The sequence below is a fragment of the Diplodia seriata genome (assembly GCF_021436955.1).
Source record: "Diplodia seriata strain FDS-637 chromosome Unknown scaffold_4, whole genome shotgun sequence".
Taxonomy (NCBI): domain Eukaryota; kingdom Fungi; phylum Ascomycota; class Dothideomycetes; order Botryosphaeriales; family Botryosphaeriaceae; genus Diplodia; species Diplodia seriata.
This window is the reverse complement of record NW_027117311.1, coordinates 1,658,540-1,678,057: the sequence shown is the minus strand read 5'-3', so window position 1 is coordinate 1,678,057 and position 19,518 is coordinate 1,658,540. Positions and strand designations below refer to the sequence as shown.

At 57.2% G+C, this 19,518-nt stretch overlaps 5 protein-coding genes across 5 annotated transcripts; 2 read left to right on the top strand and 3 right to left on the bottom strand.

The window, feature by feature from the left end:
* Positions 1–4,745: 4,745 nt before the first annotated feature.
* Positions 4,746–5,707, bottom strand: SLS55_004380 (uncharacterized protein; the record flags this gene model as incomplete). The annotated part of the gene is made up of 2 exons (XM_066775838.1): positions 4,746–4,786; positions 4,876–5,707. 2 exons carry the CDS (start codon positions 5,705–5,707, stop codon positions 4,746–4,748), a joined length of 873 nt encoding a protein of 290 aa, XP_066633719.1.
* Positions 5,708–9,095: 3,388 nt separating this feature from the next.
* Positions 9,096–13,069, bottom strand: SLS55_004379 (uncharacterized protein; the record flags this gene model as incomplete). The annotated part of the gene is made up of 3 exons (XM_066775837.1): positions 9,096–12,372; positions 12,420–12,568; positions 12,620–13,069. The coding sequence occupies 3 exons, from the start codon at positions 13,067–13,069 to the stop codon at positions 9,096–9,098; spliced, it is 3,876 nt and encodes a 1,291-aa protein (XP_066633718.1).
* Positions 13,070–13,443: 374 nt separating this feature from the next.
* SLS55_004378 (uncharacterized protein) lies at positions 13,444–14,875 on the top strand (the record flags this gene model as incomplete). The annotated part of the gene is made up of 4 exons (XM_066775836.1): positions 13,444–13,608; positions 13,661–13,755; positions 13,808–14,089; positions 14,143–14,875. 4 exons carry the CDS (start codon positions 13,444–13,446, stop codon positions 14,873–14,875), a joined length of 1,275 nt encoding a protein of 424 aa, XP_066633717.1.
* A 311-nt stretch (positions 14,876–15,186) lies between these two features.
* On the bottom strand, positions 15,187–15,969 carry SLS55_004377 (uncharacterized protein; the record flags this gene model as incomplete). Its single annotated transcript, XM_066775835.1, has 1 exon — positions 15,187–15,969. The coding sequence occupies one exon, from the start codon at positions 15,967–15,969 to the stop codon at positions 15,187–15,189; it is 783 nt and encodes a 260-aa protein (XP_066633716.1).
* A 642-nt stretch (positions 15,970–16,611) lies between these two features.
* Positions 16,612–18,194, top strand: DHH1 (DExD/H-box ATP-dependent RNA helicase dhh1; the record flags this gene model as incomplete). Its single annotated transcript, XM_066775834.1, has 2 exons — positions 16,612–17,319; positions 17,376–18,194. The coding sequence occupies 2 exons, from the start codon at positions 16,612–16,614 to the stop codon at positions 18,192–18,194; spliced, it is 1,527 nt and encodes a 508-aa protein (XP_066633715.1).
* Between the last annotated feature and the right edge of the window lie 1,324 nt (positions 18,195–19,518).

Below are 19,518 nucleotides of genomic sequence, written 5' to 3'. Positions count from 1 at the left end.
ATGTCTGTATTGCATAGATCGTGGCGCGGCATGTCATTTGTTTGATACGTAGAAGGTATGATACGATAGAATGAAGCCATTTTTACGTTGTGGTTACATGGTTGTAGAGACGGCGAACTGGGGTTGCAACCTGTGCAGAACTGTTAAGCATATGAGCCTAAGTGAATTAGTGATCGCCCGAAGCGGATTTGACGCCAAGAAAAGGAATCGAGTTAAAGGGTCTTTGTCCAATATACGGTTATCTGTTTTTTTTTTCCCAAGTGGAGAAATTTACCTCTATGACTAACGGACAGGAAAATAAATTGGCTATCAAGATATCCACTCTCACCACCACATCCTCACAACATGTTCTCCCTACACCTATTGCAGATATTCCACTCGCACTGCTGGCACTCGAAGCTGTACCGCGGCAGCTCATGGAAGCACTCACCGCACTCGGCGGGCCCCCACTCGAAGGTCAAGTTCTCGTGCGGGCAGTTCTGGTACTCGCGCAGCCGATCCACAATATCTCGAACGTCGGAGGCATTCATGTGGGGAAGACCGATGTCGTTCAATCGCCTCTCTATGTGCTGGTCCTCTGAGGAGAGTGAAGGCGAAGTGGGGGTCGGAGAGGGTGGTTCCGGCACTTCTGTCTCTGCTGCTGCTGCTGCTGCTGCTGCTGCTGTTGCTGCTGTTGCTTCTTCTGGCACCTGGCTCGGTGCGTCGGAGAGGGGAGCTTGTAGCAGGAGACCAGCTCGAGATATCGGTCCTTGCGCGGCTTCTTCTTGTTCTCCTTCCCGTCCGGCCACAGCCTGCCCATCTGCTACTTCCCGAGCTCTCCTTGTCCTCCTGGGTTGCCGCCACACTGGCAAATCTCCATAGTCTCCTTCCAAATCTCTCCGCCGCGGGAGGTGCCACCGTGGCGGCGACGCGCCCTCATCATACACTTCTTCCTCAAAATAGGCCCGCCTGGAAGGCTCCTCCCGGCGTTCGTGGATCTGAGCAGCCTGTTCGCACAGCGGCGCCTCGTCCCACTGGGGGCACTCACACGTCTTCCAGCGCTTGCCGCAGACATAGCAGAACTGCGCGCCGCAAAGACATCTTTTTTTTCCAATCCGCACCATCATCATCCCAGAATCAGCCCAAGGGTTCTTCTCCTTCTTCTCTTCCTCATCACCACGCAGAGGGAACGAAAGGAAAGAGAAAGAGAGAAAAAAAGTTGAGAGATCACAACTCACCTGACATGATTGCACCCGCCGTCCATCAACTCGACCAGCCGCCGACACCCGCAGCACCGCCGCCACCCCTTCTCCCTCGCCAGCCGCAACACCTGCCACGTCCCCTCGTCCACGTCCCCGTCGTCATCCACCCTCATCCCCAGCTCCTCCTCCCTGCGCGCCTCGAACTCGCAAACCGTGTCGGGCGGTAGGGCGCTGCGCACGGCGGCATCGAGCGGAATGGGTCGCCGGCAGCAGCGGGGCGGGAAGAATGTCTCGCCGGCGAGGGCGTGGCGGAAGAGCGTGTCGAGGCAGGAGGGGCAGTAGGGGTGGGGGCAGGTGCGGGGAGTGATGGGGGAGTTTGTGGGGGTGAGGCAGGCTGTGCAGAGGGCTGTGGTGGTGGTGGTGGTGGTGGTGGTGGTGGTGGTGGTGGTGGTGGTGGTGGTGGTGTCTTCTGGTTGGTTGGGGGGTTGGTCGGGGGAGGCGGTGTTGCGCGGGGTTTGCATTTGGTTTGGGTGCGGTGGGGGCGAGGGTGATGGTTGCTGCTGCAGGTGCGGTGCGTGATCTTGGTCGTCTTCGGTGGCGGCGTCGGCCCTGGTGGTGGAGGTGAGGATGGTGGATGTAAGGCCGTCGAGCCGGAGTTGGAGGATCCGGGCTGTGGTGTTGTGGCGAAGAGTTGAGTGAAATCGAGAAGGGCAGTGGATGGGACCGTTGTGGATTTGTTCTTGACCTCTTGAGTTTGACTGTTTGCGTTGGTGGCTTGTGTGAATGGTTTGGGAGTATGCAATGTGCCGGGACGTAAAACGGAGGCGGCTACACGCATGGAACCCTAAGCAGATGAAGTGGAGGCGCACCTTTCAGGTATCCATCAATTCCGGTTTATTCAAGCTGTTCGGGTGTGTAGTAGACTATTCCCGGCGGTCGCATAACGGTATGATACGGAGAAGATGCGAGAGGGAAGAAACATCACTGAAGCCCCACTCCAATCCTGCCCGCTCCTTCCCTTTTCTACGCCCTCGTTCCTGTCGGCTTCTCAGTTTGCTCACGCATGTCTGGGCAGCCGAGCGGGATGGTTACATATGTATGTCTCAAGATAGTTCTTCCTCAAACCACGATCCAGAACTACTGCTCTCCCTTGACTGGCCACCATTTGCCATCTCCCGCGCGAGATCTGCTTCTGCTCTAAAGGCTAATTCTACCTCTTCCATCCAATTCCAAGTGCGGACTCTAGGAACTGATATGATGATATCAGCCAACGACACCGGTCCTCCCTTCTCTTCTGGGGGAATCTTTCCTACCTTCATGTCCCTGAACCAGTGGCTCCCGATGATCTCTTCTGGGTCCGCCACCGTGTATTCCCGGGGCATGGGCTCACAACAGTCGCGGACTCCCCAGCGCCCGCCGCAACTATAGCAGAAGTGCGCACCGCAACGGCAACTTGCCATCATTCCAGAATCAGCTGGGACGTTTCCCACACACAGACAGGTAACCTCACCGCGTTATAAGAAAAACGATAGGGTCACTCACATCATATGGGCACAGCCAGAAATCCGCCCAACCAACTGCTGACACTGGTAGCAGCGCCGTCACCCGCTCTGCTCTGCAACCCGCAAAAGCTGCCGCGTCGCATCGTCATCATCCCCTGTACACCCATCCCCTCCTCCCTCATGCGCCTCGCCCTTGCAAACCGCACACGTCCGCTCCCCACCGCCTCCCCTGCGGCAATCGACTCCGGCAGTATCCACGCGCCGCAGCTACCACTACAACAGTACGTGCGGTCCGCCGGCGCCGTCGCGAGCTCCGCGCGGCGCCGCTCGTAGTCGCGTACGGTGGAGGCTTGCAAGAAGGCGCGGACGGCGCCGTCGAAGGGGACGGGCTGGCGGCAGCAGCGAGGGGGGAAGGGGGCTTCGTCGGCGATGGCGTTGCGGAAGAGCCGGGTGAGGCAGGGGCGGCAGTAGGTGTCGTTGCAGGTGGGGAGGGTGGTGAGGTCGAGGGAGGGGTTGGAGGTATCGTGGCAGGAGGCGCAGTGGGGGGCGGGAGGAGTAGCGTTGGTGGTGGTTTGGTTGGACATGGTACCGATGGTGAGGAGGGGGCTGGGTTGGATGGAGGAGAGAGGGAGGCGGGGGATGGTAGGTGGGATGGGTTTGCTTCGACGGGCGTAAGTTTGGGTTGTGTTTTACGTTTGCTTCGGGCCTTACTCACACAAGTCAGTTAGCCTAAGGGTGAATCGTGGCTCTGGATTGTGTGGGGGATAATCATTTTATTCAGCCTACACATCCTACCCAGCCAGCCACAACATCCAAACCATCACTTCAACAAACTTCGCACATCCAACGAAGCGAAAGAGAAGAGAGAAACGACGGACGTCCGTCGTCCCCTCTCCTCACTCACTCACAACCGATTCCTTCTGCACCGATTGCACGTCCGCAGCATGCACTGCCGACACTCGAAAATGTACTGCGGCAGCGTCGCCCGGCACTCCTCGCACCGGTAGCGGCCGCGCACGTAGGACCAGCCGCACGCGTGCCCGCACTCGTGGTTCGCCCGTAGATGCTCCGCTATAGCCTCAACCGCCGCCGAATGTTTGGTTGGCGTGCCGTGTTGATGATGTTGCTGTTGCTGCGAAGGAGGATGAGGAAGAGGTGGCGGTATCACAGATTTTATGATGTAGGGAGTGGCGGAAGGCTTGTTGTCGTCGTTGGCGCTGCCGAGGTTGCTTCTGAGGGGCTGGGGCATAGCTTTTGGCATGGGACTGGCGGTGTAGGGTTGTAATGAGGAGGAGGAGGATTCCGGTGTCGGCTTGGGCGGCGCTATTAGGGGACGTTTGGCCGGTGTGATGGGAGCGGGAGTAGCGGGGGTGGATCGAACGGATGAGAGAGCGGTCAGCTCTTCCAGCGTCACACGATTAGTGGTGCGGTTGTTTTTGCTGGCTGTGGGGGCACGCGAAGGACTGGTCGATGGGGGGGAACGAGTCACATTTTGCAAGTGAGGAACAGGGACACGGGGAGGGTCTGGAGCAGGAGGAGTCTGCGGAACAGTGATGACAGGAGGAGTGATAGCAGCAGCCCGATCAAGAGCAGTATTAACAATACCTCCGAATGGGGGCTGCTGCTGCGGAGGGGGAGGAGGTCGTGGCTGTACTTGTGGCAGTGGGTCAAGAGGTTGAGCAGGCACAGCCAGTGGACGCCGGCGCTGCTGAATCTGTGCAGCTCGGCCATACAGTCTGTTCTCGTCCCACAGAGCGCATTGGCATGTCCTCCAACGGTCGCCGCAGATGTAACAGAACTGAGCACCACAACGGCAGCTATTTTGTCTCGGAATCAGCAACTGTTGCAGGTATCAATCCGAGGATGGTCAACTAACCTTATATGGTTGCAGCCGGTATCCAGCTCAACAACGCGGCGACAGTTGTAGCACCGCTGCCATCCACTATTGTCTGCCGTTCGCAGCAGCAGTTGCGTCGCTTCGTCTCTCGGGCAGTCTCCAGCATGTCTAGGACCCTTGCAGATAGTGCAAGTCTGAAAGAAGCATTGAGGACAGACGCCAACATCATTCGAAATGCTCCGTGGGGGAATCCAAGTCGAGCAGGTCTGACGATGACAGTACGTCTTGTTCGGCGTCTCCAGCTCCGGCCTCCTGCGCTGAAATTCTCGAACTGTGTCCGCCGGCAGGAACATACGTACGACGTCCAACGAGATGGGCTGCCGGCAGCACCGTGGCGGAAACAGACTCTCGTCCGTCATGGACAGACGGAAGAGCTGGTCCAGGCAGTCGCGGCAGTAATCGTGGCGACAGTGCGGCACCGTGGCCACGTCGAAGAACTTCTTGTCGTCCCGGCACGCTTCGCAACGGCGGTCGACGGTGGCGGTGCACTGGCGCTTAGCTGCGTGGGACGAGGACTCGCTCTCAGGCTCGCCGTTGCCATGTTCATCATCGTCTTCGAAGAACCAGCCCGAAGCCAGCATGGCCGCTCCATCGGCCTCGGATACGTAAAGAGCCGTCAGCTTGGCCAAATTCTCGCGTTCAGCGACGGCGCAATCTGGCATCTCTCTATCTTCGCCTCCTTGCGTCCCTTCCTCTCCGGCGCCACCACCACCAAGGCGCAAAGCAGGAAATCCAAGGCCTCCAGCAGCAGTGGCATCCGTATCGCCATCCATCTGGTGCGCGAGCCTTCGATCCCGCGCGGCCACCGCCTCGGCCTCGGCTTCGCGGGCGAGGATGTGCTGGTCGGCGTGCACCGCGCGGGCGATGCTCTGGCTCATCTTGCGGTCGTCCAACACCGCCATGGTGGCCTCGAGGTCCTGCTGCGCCAACCGCAGCGCGTAAGCCTGGTCGTCGGCCGCGCCGCTATCGTCCGCGCGGCCCTTGCCCTTGGCCGTGGCGAAGATGTTGGCGATGTCTTCGAGCTGTAGCTGCATGACCAGCGCCGCCGACTGGTCGTCCATGGCGCCGATGATGAGGGGGTCGAGCTGGGGCAGCGGAGGTGCCGAGTGGGGCGATGAAGATGCCATCGTGTGTGGTGTTGGTTTCTGTTCTTTGCTTGGTGTGCTCTTGGGCTGTATTGTGTGGTCTTGCTGTTTTGTTTTGGATCGTCTGTTGTTCCTGTGGGGAGTAGGACGAGACAAGACGAGACCATGTAAGGGATGAGCGAAATCAATGCAGTGCGTCAAGACGTGACACAGAAACAGGACCTGCAAGGGGGATGCAAAGGAGAGAACCTAATGGAATAGACGGGAAACAGGAACATTGCTAAGATGCTGTAGGAGAGTCGATAATCACTTCGATTTTACAGCGATGGCTGAGCAGATTGCTTGACTACGTTACCGATTCAGTCAGTTCAACGGCTTTCAGCCACAGGCGTTTCTAATACAGAACAATCCTTTTGAGCATTTACAGAGCTCATGTTTCTTGAAATGAGTGTGAACTGAAAGAAGTTTATTGTTGATACGTGAAATTTAATCGCGATTCCATCAATCAGTGGCAGGCTCCGTTACGAGAGATGCATTGAGAATCCTTTTTAATTCCTTTATATGTTCTAGATATACGGAAGAAAAGACATCAAGGCATTATTCAATTAAGCCTATTCAGTATCGCTTCCATTGCAGAATCAAGCCGCTTCATGGACGCCGCATTCCTAAAGCCAGTCGCGCCAGTTCGACTGCATACGACAGTAGATAGCGAATCACTCTACCATCAAAATGGACTGAGCGGTGCGTATGGAGAAACAGTTCTTGAATGACGCAGCAAATTACCGGCGTTGTACTTGAGAAGCCACAAAGCCCAGGACAAACAACACTCAATCCCGCCGTGAAACGCAGGGCGGCGGTCAATCCCAAGTAGTTGCATCTTCCTCCACAGTTCTGACTTGTAGTCGGTGGTGATCCCCAGACGAAGCCGAGGCGTGGCTGAGGAATTAATGTAGTCGTTGTGGATGTTGGTCTTGTCGTTGTCGTTCTCGTCCCATCAGCATCTGGGAGTAGTAGGGGAAGTAGGGGCGGAGAGGATGATAATGAGGGGCGGGAACAGCATGGGAAAGAACAGGGTGAGCGAGACGAGCATGAGGAGCATGAGGAGCTGGGGAACACCCATTCACAATCTCACGCCAGCTCCGACCTGCCTCCTGCCTTTCCGCCTCCTCCTCCACGTTCCGCTCCCTCCGCTGCTCCCGGCTCGGCTCTTGAGAGCTCCGCCGAAACCAGCCCCACCGGCTATGAAGCGCGGGCTGTTGCTGCTGTTGCCGCTGCAGCAGCTGCTGGAACAGCTGCTGTTGTCGCTGTTGCTCATGCCACAGTTCCCGCTCCTGCTGCCGCTGCCGCTCCCGCCGCTCCCGAATCTGCTGATGCTGCAGCGCAATGATTCGCTGGATCTCGTGGCCATTCCGCTCATCCAGCAACCGCCGAGCCTCCAGCAAATCCCCTTCATCCACCCACGGCCGCCTCTGCCCCATCATCCACCCGTCACCGTACAGCGAGTCGCAGCCGCACGAAGCCCAGTCTCGCGAGCCGCAGCTGTAGCAGAATTGCGTGCGGCACCGGCACGTCATGTGGTCGCAGCCCCCGGAGCGCTCGACGAAATGCCGGCAGTTGGGGCAGCGGCGCCAGCCGCTCTGCTCGGCCAGACGCAGGGCGTCGGCGTCGGCGGCGTCGGCGGCTGGAGCCCCGGGACACGGCCGGCCGGGGTGGGCGGCGGCCTTGCAGCCGGCGCAGGTGAGGTGCTGACAGGAGGGGCACCGGCCGTCGGCGGCGTCTGGCGGGATGAAGGCGGAGCAGGTGCGGCGGTGGCAGTAGGTCTTGTCGGGCGTGTCCTCCTCGAGCCTCTTGGCGGCGAAGGCGGCGGCGGTGTCGGCCGAGAGGTGGGGGCGCATCAAGTCGAAGGCGGCGCGGAGCGAGGGCCCCCCGGCGGAGCAGCAGAGCTGGTGCGAGTCGGTGCCGGCGTGTGCGGCCTGGCGGTAGGCTTCCTCCAGGCAGGGGTGGCAGAGGGCGTGGTTGCATGGCCGCGGGATCCTGACGACGGCGGCGGGGGCGAGCGTGTCGAGGCAGACGATGCATACGGCGGTGGCGGTGGCGGGGGCTGCCGGGGCTGTGAGACGGCTCGGTGCGTCGTGGTTGTTGTTGTTTTGAGCGGTGGGTTCCCACAAGGCGTTAGGGTTGAAGAATCCCCTCAAGGGATGATAGTCAAAGGATCCCCCAAAGATGTTATGGTTGGCGTCATCGTGGATGTTGTTGGAAGGCAGATCCTGATTGGGTTGCAGTTGCCAGCGGCCGAAAGCTTGGCGCAGCCCTCTAAGGTCGTTCTGGATGTAGTCTATACCTTGTTCGTCCATGGCGCTCAGGAAGGTTGTAAGTGTAAAGGTTGTGAAGTTCCAATGCTGGAGCAAGATTGCGGTTTCAGTGAAGATGCAGGACAGAGGATGGAGGGAGACGCCATTTTATCTACTATGCGGGGGCCGGGCGGAAATTGAAAACGATGCAAGAGGCTGCAAGTAACGCGGAGCGGGGCGGGGCGGCGGTCCATAGTCTAATGGTATCTCATGAACCATGGATCTTCCATTGTCCTTGCCTTGGGTTCTGTCAGATCGTCGTAGCTTTACCTCTGATTCGCAGCCTTCGCAACAGTGCCCAACGGTTCCAGACCCTGTTTCCGTACCGCTTCCAAACCATGGTTGAACAATAGTCAACCGATGGGCGAACCTTCTATGCCCAGGCGAAATGTCTCACCATCCCCCAATACAGTCAAAAGTGGGTCGGGTAGAATATTCCACCATTCCATATCCCGCAACCCCCCTCCTTAGTCAAAAGTACAAGCAGACAGACAAAGACTTCAGAGCCATTGCAAAAGTACCCAGGCACAGGCTCCACCTGCCCACGTAATGGTGTCAATGTCGAACTCCATTGCGACCTGCTGCTAGACGCCACTCTAGCCACTTCACTAACCCAGACCGCAGGAGGACCCAGAAGGTATAGGCCAGACTTCTCTACTCAATTAGCGCGTAGTTGACCCACAATATCATGGTAGCCCACGTGTGTGCACCTACCTACTGTCGACCCATCTGAGCAACTGAACACACACTGAAGCCAAGTCACCCATCACCGAAACACACCCCTAAACAATCTTACATGATCATGTCCATTCTCGCTCGCTACTCCCCTCCTGCGCAGAAGAAGATTCAAGCTCTCCGCTATTTTACCAACCTCCATCGACCGTAAGATGGTCAGCCCAACGAAGAAAAAAAGGGGTTGTTTCTCAAGGAGGCAAAAAAGAAGAAGAAAAAAGAACGCCCATCAATGCTGCTACTCGCTCCACACGCTGACCCCTCCAAACCAAAATCAATCAGCTCTTTTCTTCCACACAAGATAGACATACACGAGACCACCACCATCATTTTAAACCTTTCTCTCTCTAATACCCCAACCTTCCCTGCCCCTTCCCCCCCTTCACCGCCCTCTGCCCACCACCAGCATAATGATCCTCCACATAGCCACCCCCGACACCACCGTCCGGATTCTTGCTGAAACTGCACCACGCGTCGCGGATCGAAATGACCTCGTACGTGCCCTCCTCGCTCGCCGTGATGCGCAGGCTGAACTCGGTGCTGGTCAGGCTGCGCGTCTCCAGCACCCTGCTGCGCTGGCCCGGCTTCACGTTCGTCGAGCGCGTGTACGTGAACTCGAACGGCGGGGTGCCGCCGAACTCGAACAGGATCTCGGCCTCGCCGCCCTCGTGGATGTCGACGCGCGTCTCCTTGCCGCGCGACACGCGCACCGACGGCATCTCGTGGATCGTGGCCGCCAGGTGCGTGTTGGCCCGGCACTGGCTGGCCGAGTCGGTGACGCCCGTGATGGCGAACGCGCCCGGCTTCTCTGCCAGCCGGCGGAACGTCGTCCCCTGCGAGATGGCCTTGAGCGTCGCGCCGTTGAACGTGTACAGGACCGAGAAGGGGACCGCGCCTGCGAGCGCGTACGAGAGCCGGTCGCCGACGCAGAAGTCGGTACGCGTGTCGAGCGGCGCGATCGACGGCGCATTGTGCACGGCGATCTGTACCCGCGGCGCGTCGCGGCTGGCGGATGAGAGGGCTGGCTTGTTGCGGCAGCCGCGCGAGTCGCGGACCTTGCGGATCGTGAGGCTGGACATGCCTAGGTGGAGGTTGCGGTGGGGGATCTTGATGTTGTGCGTTGTGGCTGGGATGTTCGGGAAGGACAGCGTCTCGGCCTTGCTGGAGCCTGCGTGCTTCAGGTCCACTTCCAAGTGGAACGGCGGAAGGCCAGTGAACTCGATTGGGATCACTTCCTCGCCATCCTCTTCGGTGTTGCAGTAGCTGTAAGTCTTGCCGGGGGTCTTGAACTTGGCTGTGGGGCGAGGGTTGACCAACTGGTCCACCTTGAGCTGCTGGAACGTCTTCGGGTTGTGATCGTAGTTGTTGTCGGCCAGCTCAGTGAACTTGTACTGGTGGATACCTGGTTTGGAAGTGTCCATCGAGACGGAGGCGATGTTGAGTGCCGCGTTGATTGCCTTGACTTGGTAGCCAGAGCCGGGAGCATGGTGCTCGTATTTGACGGTGTACGGTGGGCTGCCGGTGAGAGCGACATCGAGGCTGTCTTGGTCGCCTTCGCAAATCTCCTGTCTGACGTACTTGCTCCCATCGAACGTGACTGTGGTACTCTCGGGGATCCTGAGAGTCGGTCTGGGAATCAAGCTGACCTCGAAGATCCTCGCATCAGGGTCGATTGAACCAGGGCAGATGGCATCGCGAACGTCGAGCAGCTCGTACAAGCCCTTGCCGTTGACGTCGAGGATATCGTTGGCGTTGTTGAGCTTCCTCGTATGGACGTGATCGTCGGGGTCCTGGGCGTTCTTGTACTTGACATCCCACGGCGCCTTTCCGGTGAGACGCATGGGAAGCGCCACTCTCTTGCCCTCCAACGTGCGTAGGGTGCGCCTGCCTTCGATCTGGCCGAAGTAGCCCTTGGGGCGCTCGTGGCGAACGCTGATTTTGGCCTCTTCCTTCAAGAATTCCTTGCAACCAACAGCATCCGTGACACTTGCAAGAGCCAGGGTGTATTCACCACCCTGGTCGAGAGACTCCGTGGTGATGGTGAAAGTCTCTGTCTCAATACCAGCAATCTCTCTCTTGATTCTCTTGCGTGCGTGCACAAGCTCATATTCGAGAGTCCATGGTCCCTCACCCTGCATCTTGACGCCAAACGTGACAGGCTCGTCGATACAGGCCTCGGTCTTGGCCGGCGCGTAGATGAAGTGTGCCGACGCCGATGGCTTGACATCTTGCTCCAGCACAAGGTTCTTATGCTTGAGGGTGTGACCCTTGTAGACGTCGTCGCTGACGCTCGTGAATGAGTACGTGTAGTGCCCAGCCTCCGGAGGCATGATGTCCACCTGCCCCCTAAGTCCAATGACATCCGTGTACATTGCTTGCTCAGTCTTTTCACCTTTCTTGCGCATCGAGTACATGACCCTGAAAGGAGGTGTGCCAATCAGGTCGAGGTTCACCCGCAAGCCCAGAGGCCTGTTGGCGCACTTGTCGAAAATCGGTTCACTGGCGATGTCCAGATCGGGCTCCGGAGGATTGAGGAGGAGGCAAGAGGCAGGCTCTTCAACGTCTCCCGCACAATTGTCTGTAGAAACAGACTTGATTGTGTAGAGACCACTCTTCTGGATCGGGATCTTCTGGCTTGCAGACTTGACGACCTCGATCTTAGTCCGGTTTGCCGAGGTGTGCTCCCCATCGGAGGACAGTTCATTTTCTGGAGTGAACATGTACTCAATCGTGTGAGGCGAGTCCATCAAGGCGTCCCTGTTCGCGGCCGTCGAAGAGAAGCTAATGGGGAGGGAAACCTTCTGACCCTTAGCAACCCGAAGAGGATGCTGAGAGTCACAGCCGTGCAGGTTGATCGTCGGCCGCTCGTAAACGTAAAAGTTGCGGTGCAGCTTTTCGTCCAACTTGGGAACTTCTCCCTCCTCGAGCTCGGGAGTATACTTGATAACATTGCCCAAAGCGTCAGAAACCTCATCCACGTAGTAAGACCACAGACCAGACTGGGAAAGGCCGTCGCTGAGCGAAACCTCAATGGAATGGGCGCGAGCCCAGCCAACGTCAACCTGCCCGCTCCGGACCAAAGCATCGTAGATGTGATTGCGAGAGAGAGGCGAAATGTAATCGTCCGGCTGGAGGAATTCACTCTTAGCTTCACGCTCCCTTCCTTCCACCATTCTGCGGTACTTGAGCTGGAGTGGCGGAGTGCCAGAAACCACAATCCCGATATCCGCGGTTTCACCCTTGCAGCGAGTTTTGCTACTGGGTTTGATGCGCGCCTCCGGACAAGACACCACCATTGCTTCCGACAGCACCCGTGTCTGAACTTCGAGCTTGGATTCGTCAATGACCCTGTTGAGCTTGTAGTATCCTGGTTTCTTGACGCTGTGATGCAACAGTAAGGGCTCCTCGGGCAAATGCGTCTTCTTGGCCCGCTTTGCTTCCTTCACAAGATTCTTGACCTGCTTCTGGGATAGGGAAATGGTCTCGTTGCCGCCATTGTCCAGGTCGAAACGTAGTATCTCAATGAGCATGGGGGTTGTCTGGTTGATCTGGATAGGAATTCTGATATCCTTGGTGGAGCCGCCCAGGCAAAAGGACTCCTGGTTCGGGTTGAGCACGGCGGAACTACAAATCGTTAGCGGGAGTGTATGAAATGGCAAGGTGAGACGTACCCTTCCGGAAGAATGTGAATGACCTGTTTACCCAGGATGAGCGACTCGTTGTGCAAGACGGTCCACGGGTCAACGTTGTGTTCCTCGATAGCCAATTCGCGGTCGTAGACCAGCTTGAAAAGACCGGTAAAGAAGGACGTGATCGGTATCTAGTCCATGTAAGCACATGCCGTTCGGACATGGTATAATCCCAGGCTTACCCCGATTCTAAACATGAGCATGCCATCGACCAAGGCGTGCACGAGGAACAGGAAAACCATGGTGGGCGTGGACCACTCAAGCCACGGTATTCTCAACACGGGCAAGCCGAACAGGAAGAGCCCGTCTATCATGACCCACTTCATGAACAGCCATAGCGAGTCGGCCTCCTCATTGTGCAGGTTTATGAAATCGTAAGCCCGCCAGGCTAGCAGGGCGCCGTAGAGGAAGAAGGCGTACAGGCGCTGTGTCGGGGCGGGGATGACATCGGTCGACACAAGAGGGGCGGTGCCGTCGTTGGCAGGGTTCTTGTTCATGATGTTGATGTCGGTGAGGGGCGCGCGCACGCGCAGCGGCTTGGCGTCGGGAGTGCCATCTGCAGCTGGAGCTCTCTGAGCTGTGTCGGGCGTCTGGGGAAATGCGCCGTAGCGCATGCGAGGAGTCGCGCTCATCTCATGCCGTGGCGGGGGGTCCAATCCACTGGGGCGAGCATCCACGGACACGCGGGGGGCGGAGCCAGGCAACGGGTGGCGGCAGGCGTCTGGGTGGGCGTCGCGGTGCGATGTTTGGTGTTGATGCGTCTGCGTTGTCCGAAAACTGTTCGCGTCTTGCCCCGAGCTCGCCTCTTGACGCGCCGTAGGGCTGAGCTCCGCCCAAGCTCCGTCGCCCTCCTCCACCATGCGCGCCCTCCCGCCCCGGCCGTTGCACCAAGCGCCAAGCTCAAACGAACAATAAGGATGCTGCCTTCACCCGCCCACCATCACCAATCCTCCAAGCCTCACCTCACTCGCACCTGAACCACCTGCGCCTCGCCGGCTTCGCGACCATGGCAACCCGTGCTTCAAAGCGGAGGAAGGTCAAGGACACCAACGGCACATCGAACGGCCTCCCGGAGGAGAAGGACCGAGTTTTCCCCAATGATGCTTCCGTTGCAGCCACCGCCGAGGACAAGTGCAAATGGCAAGGATTCTGCGAAATCGAAAACGACCCCGTGCGTGCTACCACCGCCTTGCTCCAACTTTCATCCAGCTAACCGAACCCAGGCTTTCTTCAACGTCATGATCCAAGAATTCGGCGTCGAAGGCGTCAAGGTTCAAGAAGTCTTTGGTCTGGACGAAGCGTTACTGGCCATGCTCCCGTGAGTAGTACCTGCACGTGACTAGCCGTGCAACTGCTCATCCCCGCGCCAGGAAGCCCGTACACGGCCTCATATTCCTCTTCCGCTACGTCGAGGATGACTTCATCCAGCAGGAAAGCACTTGCCCTGACCATGTGTGGTTCGCAAATCAGACGACCGGCAATGCCTGTGCCACGGTTGCTTTGCTCAACATCATCATGAATATTCCCGAGGCCGAGCTTGGAGAGAACCTACGGAGTTTCAAGGAATTTACCGAATCTTTCACACCAGCTGCTCGTGGCGACCAGATCGTGCACTACGACTTTGTAAAGAACATTCACAACTCCTTCGCCAGGTGCGAGCCCTCAAGTGTGTTAAGATTCCACAATTCATATTGACAACTTCCAGGAAAATCGACATGATGAACATCGACCTTCAGATGCAGCACGACGCAACGGATAGGTCGAAGTCGAAGTCGTCCAACAAAAAGTCGAAGAATGCAGATGCCGCATTCCATTTCATCGCTTTCATGCCAATTGCTGGAGAAGTATGGAAGCTTGATGGGCTTGACCGGCAGCCTCAGAAGCTAGAGAAAACCGAAGGCGTTGATTGGCTGGAAGTCATTGCGCCCAACCTTGAGGCGCGCATGGCTCAATATGAGGAAGGTCAGATCGAGTTCGGTCTTCTGGCCCTAGTGAGAGACCCTCTTGTGGACCATCGTCAACGTCTGGCCGAAAACATCAAATTGATTCACGCATGCGAAGATCGGCTTGCCAAGATCAACCCGGACTGGAAGGCTTTTGCGGTCACGGAAGATGGTGCCGGTGATTCCGTCATCACGGGACCTTCCTCCGAGCACTCGATAACCATTGCAGACATCCTCCAGGCCAACATTCCCGAAGCGACGGAGAAAAGAATAAACGCGGACGATGACATCACGACAATGATTGATCTACGACAGCGAGCAGTCACCGATCAGGCTGGCTTGAGGGCCGCCATCAGGGACGAGGAAACCACTGCCGCTGCGGACAGGCAGAAGGCAGAAAGTCGGAGACACGATTATGGACCCGCGATCCAGACGTGGTTGAGAATGCTCGCAGAAGAAGGCGTTCTGAAGGACTTGATACAGGAAGTCGGCTAGATGCCCGATTCCCGGCGTGGCTTTTGCAGCTTTATGAAGCGGAAATACCCAATCATCTCACTCGAACACCAGGATAGAACGTGGATATACTCGAGGAATATTAGCGTCACATAACAGGTAGGAATGACTAATATCTGACCCCTGCCTGTATTGCACGTGATCTGCAATGTAGTAGTATTACATTTGTTTGCATTTTTTTTTCTGGGTATCTGCATTGGAAACTCCAGCAGCATTTTCTGGTTTTGGTTCTCGATCTGGCACAAGCTAGAAACGACATTCGGCGATACAGGTGTACTGAGCATGGTACCACCTCAACGCCGGTAAGGGAGCCCAAGGCGGCGCAGGACCAGCAGATAGTAAGCGGCGCCAAAGGCGGCACCGCCGAGGTGACTGCTATGGCCGATCATGCTGTTCGGGTCGTTCATGTAGAAAGCGTCGTAGGCGATGTAGGCGGAGAACATTGCCCACGCTGGGATGCCGATAGGGATGAACATCAACTGCCACTGCGCGCGAGGGGCAATCAGTGCAGCGGCGGCGGCCAGGCCTGAAACAGCACCACTGGCTCCAAGAGCGCCGGCGGATTTTTTTCCGGAGTCGGTCTGCTGCCTCTGAGCAGCCCATCCCAGAGAGCCAGCAAGACTGGCGCCAATGTAGAGGGTTGCAAGGCTGCCAGGGCGTATGCCGGGCAGATAAGCGATGACGGCGTCGCCGAAGGATTTGAGGGCAATCATGTTGAAGATGAAATGCGGTATGTTGAAATGCGAGAAGGCGTGCGTGATGGCGGTCCACCATCGGCCGTTGGCCACGTCTTCGCTCTTGAAAACGAAATTGTTGATCATGGCTTGCATGGCACGGGCCTTGTCGAGGTTGAGCTGCTCGCTCTTGATTTGGATTGGTATGGTATTGTCCGCATATTTCCAGGCAGCGAAGACGGCCGTGTTTAGCCCAAGGATGCCGTAAAGTAAGCGCTCGGATGACGCCTGGCCCGCCGTCTGGCCGAATGAACTGTAGAAGCGGCGGGCAGACGCAGCGTAGAGCTGTGCCTTCCCTGGCTGCACCTTGGCGCCGCGGAAAAGACCTGGGCGGAGGAGCATTGGTGCGGTTGGAGGAAGGTTGGTGGTGGTGGACGACTGACGCGCAGCAGCTCCGAGCTTGGGTCGGAATGCGTAGGGCTGAGTCAGGCGACATTACACCAATGACAGCGGGGTGCTCCCGAATTACACCAATGGGGGCGGGGGACGTCTGAGCTTCTGAGGCAAGACCAAACCTGCCTTGCCTCTTCACCACACCCTCTGCCCTGCCCGCACCTCCACCCGACACATTACCTCACGCCCACGCGCTTGCGCCCAATCCCACTCTCCTCCTCTTCTTTGCGTCCGCTCTCGCACCTGCCCCACGCTACTGCAGGTCTTTCTGTCCTCACCAGACACATCCTCGCGACAGCTCCTCCGTAACTGCGAGCCTCGCCTACAGCTCCGCCACTACGCTCCCACCGCGCTGCCGACTCGCCTCTCGCCCCGACATCGACCCCCGACCTCCTTCGCGCGCTCATCCCTTCCGCACCTCGCGCCATCTCGCTCGACGCCCACGCCGACTCGCACGCCAGCGGCCACGTGCTCGAAGCCGACTCCCTTGAGCTCCAACCCCGCGCGACACCTGCCCTCTGCCTCCCGCTGGGCTGACCCGACCACGCCTTTACCTCCTCGCCCCACCACCGAACCCACCTACCTCACTCAATGGCAGCAGACATTACGAACCAGCTCGCCGCGGCGAGCTTGAACGAGTCGTCGGCCGACTGGAAGAACGGCCTCCACGCACCCCCGAAGGACAACAGAGTACAGACCGAAGATGTCACGGCGACCAAGGGCTTGGAGTTCGAGGATTTCTACATTAAGAGAGAGCTGATGATGGGCATCTTCGAGGCTGGCTTCGAGAAGCCGTCGCCCATCCAAGAGGAGACCATTCCCGTCGCCCTGACTGGCCGTGACATCTTGGCCCGCGCCAAGAACGGCACCGGCAAGACGGCCGCCTTCGTCATCCCAACCCTCGAGCGCATCAATCCTAAGAGCACCAAGACCCAGGCCCTGATCTTGGTGCCGACGAGAGAACTCGCTCTCCAGACCTCGCAGGTCTGCAAGACCCTGGGCAAGCACCTGGGCATCAATGTCATGGTCACCACCGGAGGCACGGGCCTCAAAGACGACATCATCCGTTTGAGTGAGCCGGTCCACATCATTGTGGGTACGCCGGGTAGGATATTGGATCTGGCCAGCAAGGGCGTGGCCGATCTGTCGTCTTGTCCCACCTTCGTCATGGACGAAGCTGATAAGCTTCTTTCTCCCGAATTTACTCCCGTCATTGAACAGCTGTTGGCCTTCCACCCCAAGGATCGCCAGGTCATGCTCTTTTCCGCAACTTTCCCCATTGTCGTGAAGAGCTTCAAGGTACGCGAAGAATCTCCTCGTCCAGTCGACGCCGTCGACCATTTGGTTTTTAACAGGTAGCGCAGGACAAGCACATGAATCAGCCGTACGAAATCAATCTGATGGACGAACTTACCCTTCGCGGTATTACACAGTACTATGCATTCGTTGAGGAGAAGCAGAAGGTCCACTGCTTGAACACGCTCTTCAACAAGCTCCAGATTAACCAGTCCATCATTTTCTGCAACTCGACCAATCGCGTCGAGCTTCTTGCCAAGAAGATCACCGAACTTGGCTACTCTTGCTTCTATTCCCACGCCAAGATGCTTCAGCACGCCCGTAACCGTGTCTTCCACGACTTCAGGAATGGCGTCTGCCGCAACTTGGTTTGTTCCGATCTCCTTACCCGTGGTATCGATATCCAGGCCGTCAACGTTGTCATCAACTTCGATTTCCCCAAGAACGCCGAGACGTATCTTCACCGTATCGGCCGTTCTGGTCGTTTTGGCCATTTGGGTCTGGCCATCAACCTGATCAACTGGGACGACCGCTTCAACCTCTACAAGATTGAGCAGGAGCTCGGCACCGAAATCCAGCCGATTCCGCAAACCATTGAGAAGAAGCTCTACGTTTACGAGTCTCCGGAGAGCATTCCTCGTCCCATTTCCAACGCTCCGGCCAACAGGGGGCCTCCCCAACAGTCTCCACACCAGCAGCAACCCCTGCAGCCTCAGCAGGGACAGCCCCAGGAACAGGACCCGAACGCTCCTCGCGGAAACCCGCACGGTGGCCGTGGCGGGTATAGAGGTCGTGGAGGGTTCCAGGGCCAACGCCGTGGTGGCGGCCAGCGCAACGGGTACAATGGACAACAGCGTGCACCGCGGCCTCAGGCATAAAATCTGAATTCTGGTTCGATCTCGGAGTTTAGAGGTTGAGGCACACGTTCAGACTTCCACTTGCAAACATCGTCGGCATCTCTCCCGGTTATTCGCTATGGTCTTATGCTCCAGGAGCATGAGCGTTTTCTTTTTTTTCCCTTTGCACATACTCACGTTTTCGCGACGACCACGATATCCGGACGGCTGGCCATGGGACTTGTCGCCTGGTTTTCTTTTCCTATCGGGTGTAATGGGTCCATGCCGGCGCATGAACGGGTCACGAATCTTCTGGTTGTCGCATCTGTAAAACATGCGCCTTGGGTTTCTCACGGTTTTTTTCTCCTTTCACTTTTCTTTCCCCCTCGGATTTGCGTCGAGCATGGCGCCAGTCGCGATCTTGAATCGGCCTTCACTTCGCTCGATATCCCGATGCTTTTCCACCGCTTTGCGGGCCGTTCCCATGGGTGTTCACGACAGGCGGCGTCCCTTTTGAACCAAAAAAAAGTTCCATTACCTTCTTTGATTAGACGACTCATGGGTATGGCATCGACGACGCCGGGCAGTTCAGGGAACCAACCCCACCAATAACGTCTACTGGACTTTCTCTACACCGATGCAGACCTCGTCGCGGTTCTGCACCTTCCACAAAGTAGCAACATATTAATCTGGACAGATGTGCTCGCGGCAGCGAGTACGTTCTTTGCGACGGACGAACGAAAAGACCTCACCCTATTCTGAGCGCTACTGCCACGGCTCACACAAACATATCAACCGTTGATCGCCTTTTCAATCCATTGAAACGGACCGGATCAGTCTGGGCTTCTCCACGCAGCTCTGTAGGCCGCTACGGATTGTTTCAGTCTCCCCTGACCCTATACGCCAACACGAACGAACTGGACGGACATTTGGCAACCTGAGAGATCTGTCCTGGAGATAAGACCTGGTAGAAAGAAGAAACAAATGCAAAAAACTTTAAGAAGGAGCCGAATTGGGAAACAGATGGCTTTGGGGTACTCAGACGCTTCTTTCTGGTGAGAGAAAAGAGGAGCTTTTGCGTGCCGACGTGGTATAGCTATCTGCCTTCTTAATGACAAGACTTTTCCCCTCTTATTCTTGGGTTTGATTGTGATACATTTCTCGTTCCTTTGCATCTTCGTTCCAACTTCATTGGTTTGGGTTTTTCATGGTAAAGTTCAGAGAGCCACGGAGCGTGTGGGCTTATGGCTTCGATCCGAAATGAGTAGTTGCTTTCATTGGTTCAACGACATTATGCTGACCGGGGGGGAGAAAAAATCAACGATTATAGGCCTCTCGATCTGTTGACGCTTACTTCGGTTGCATA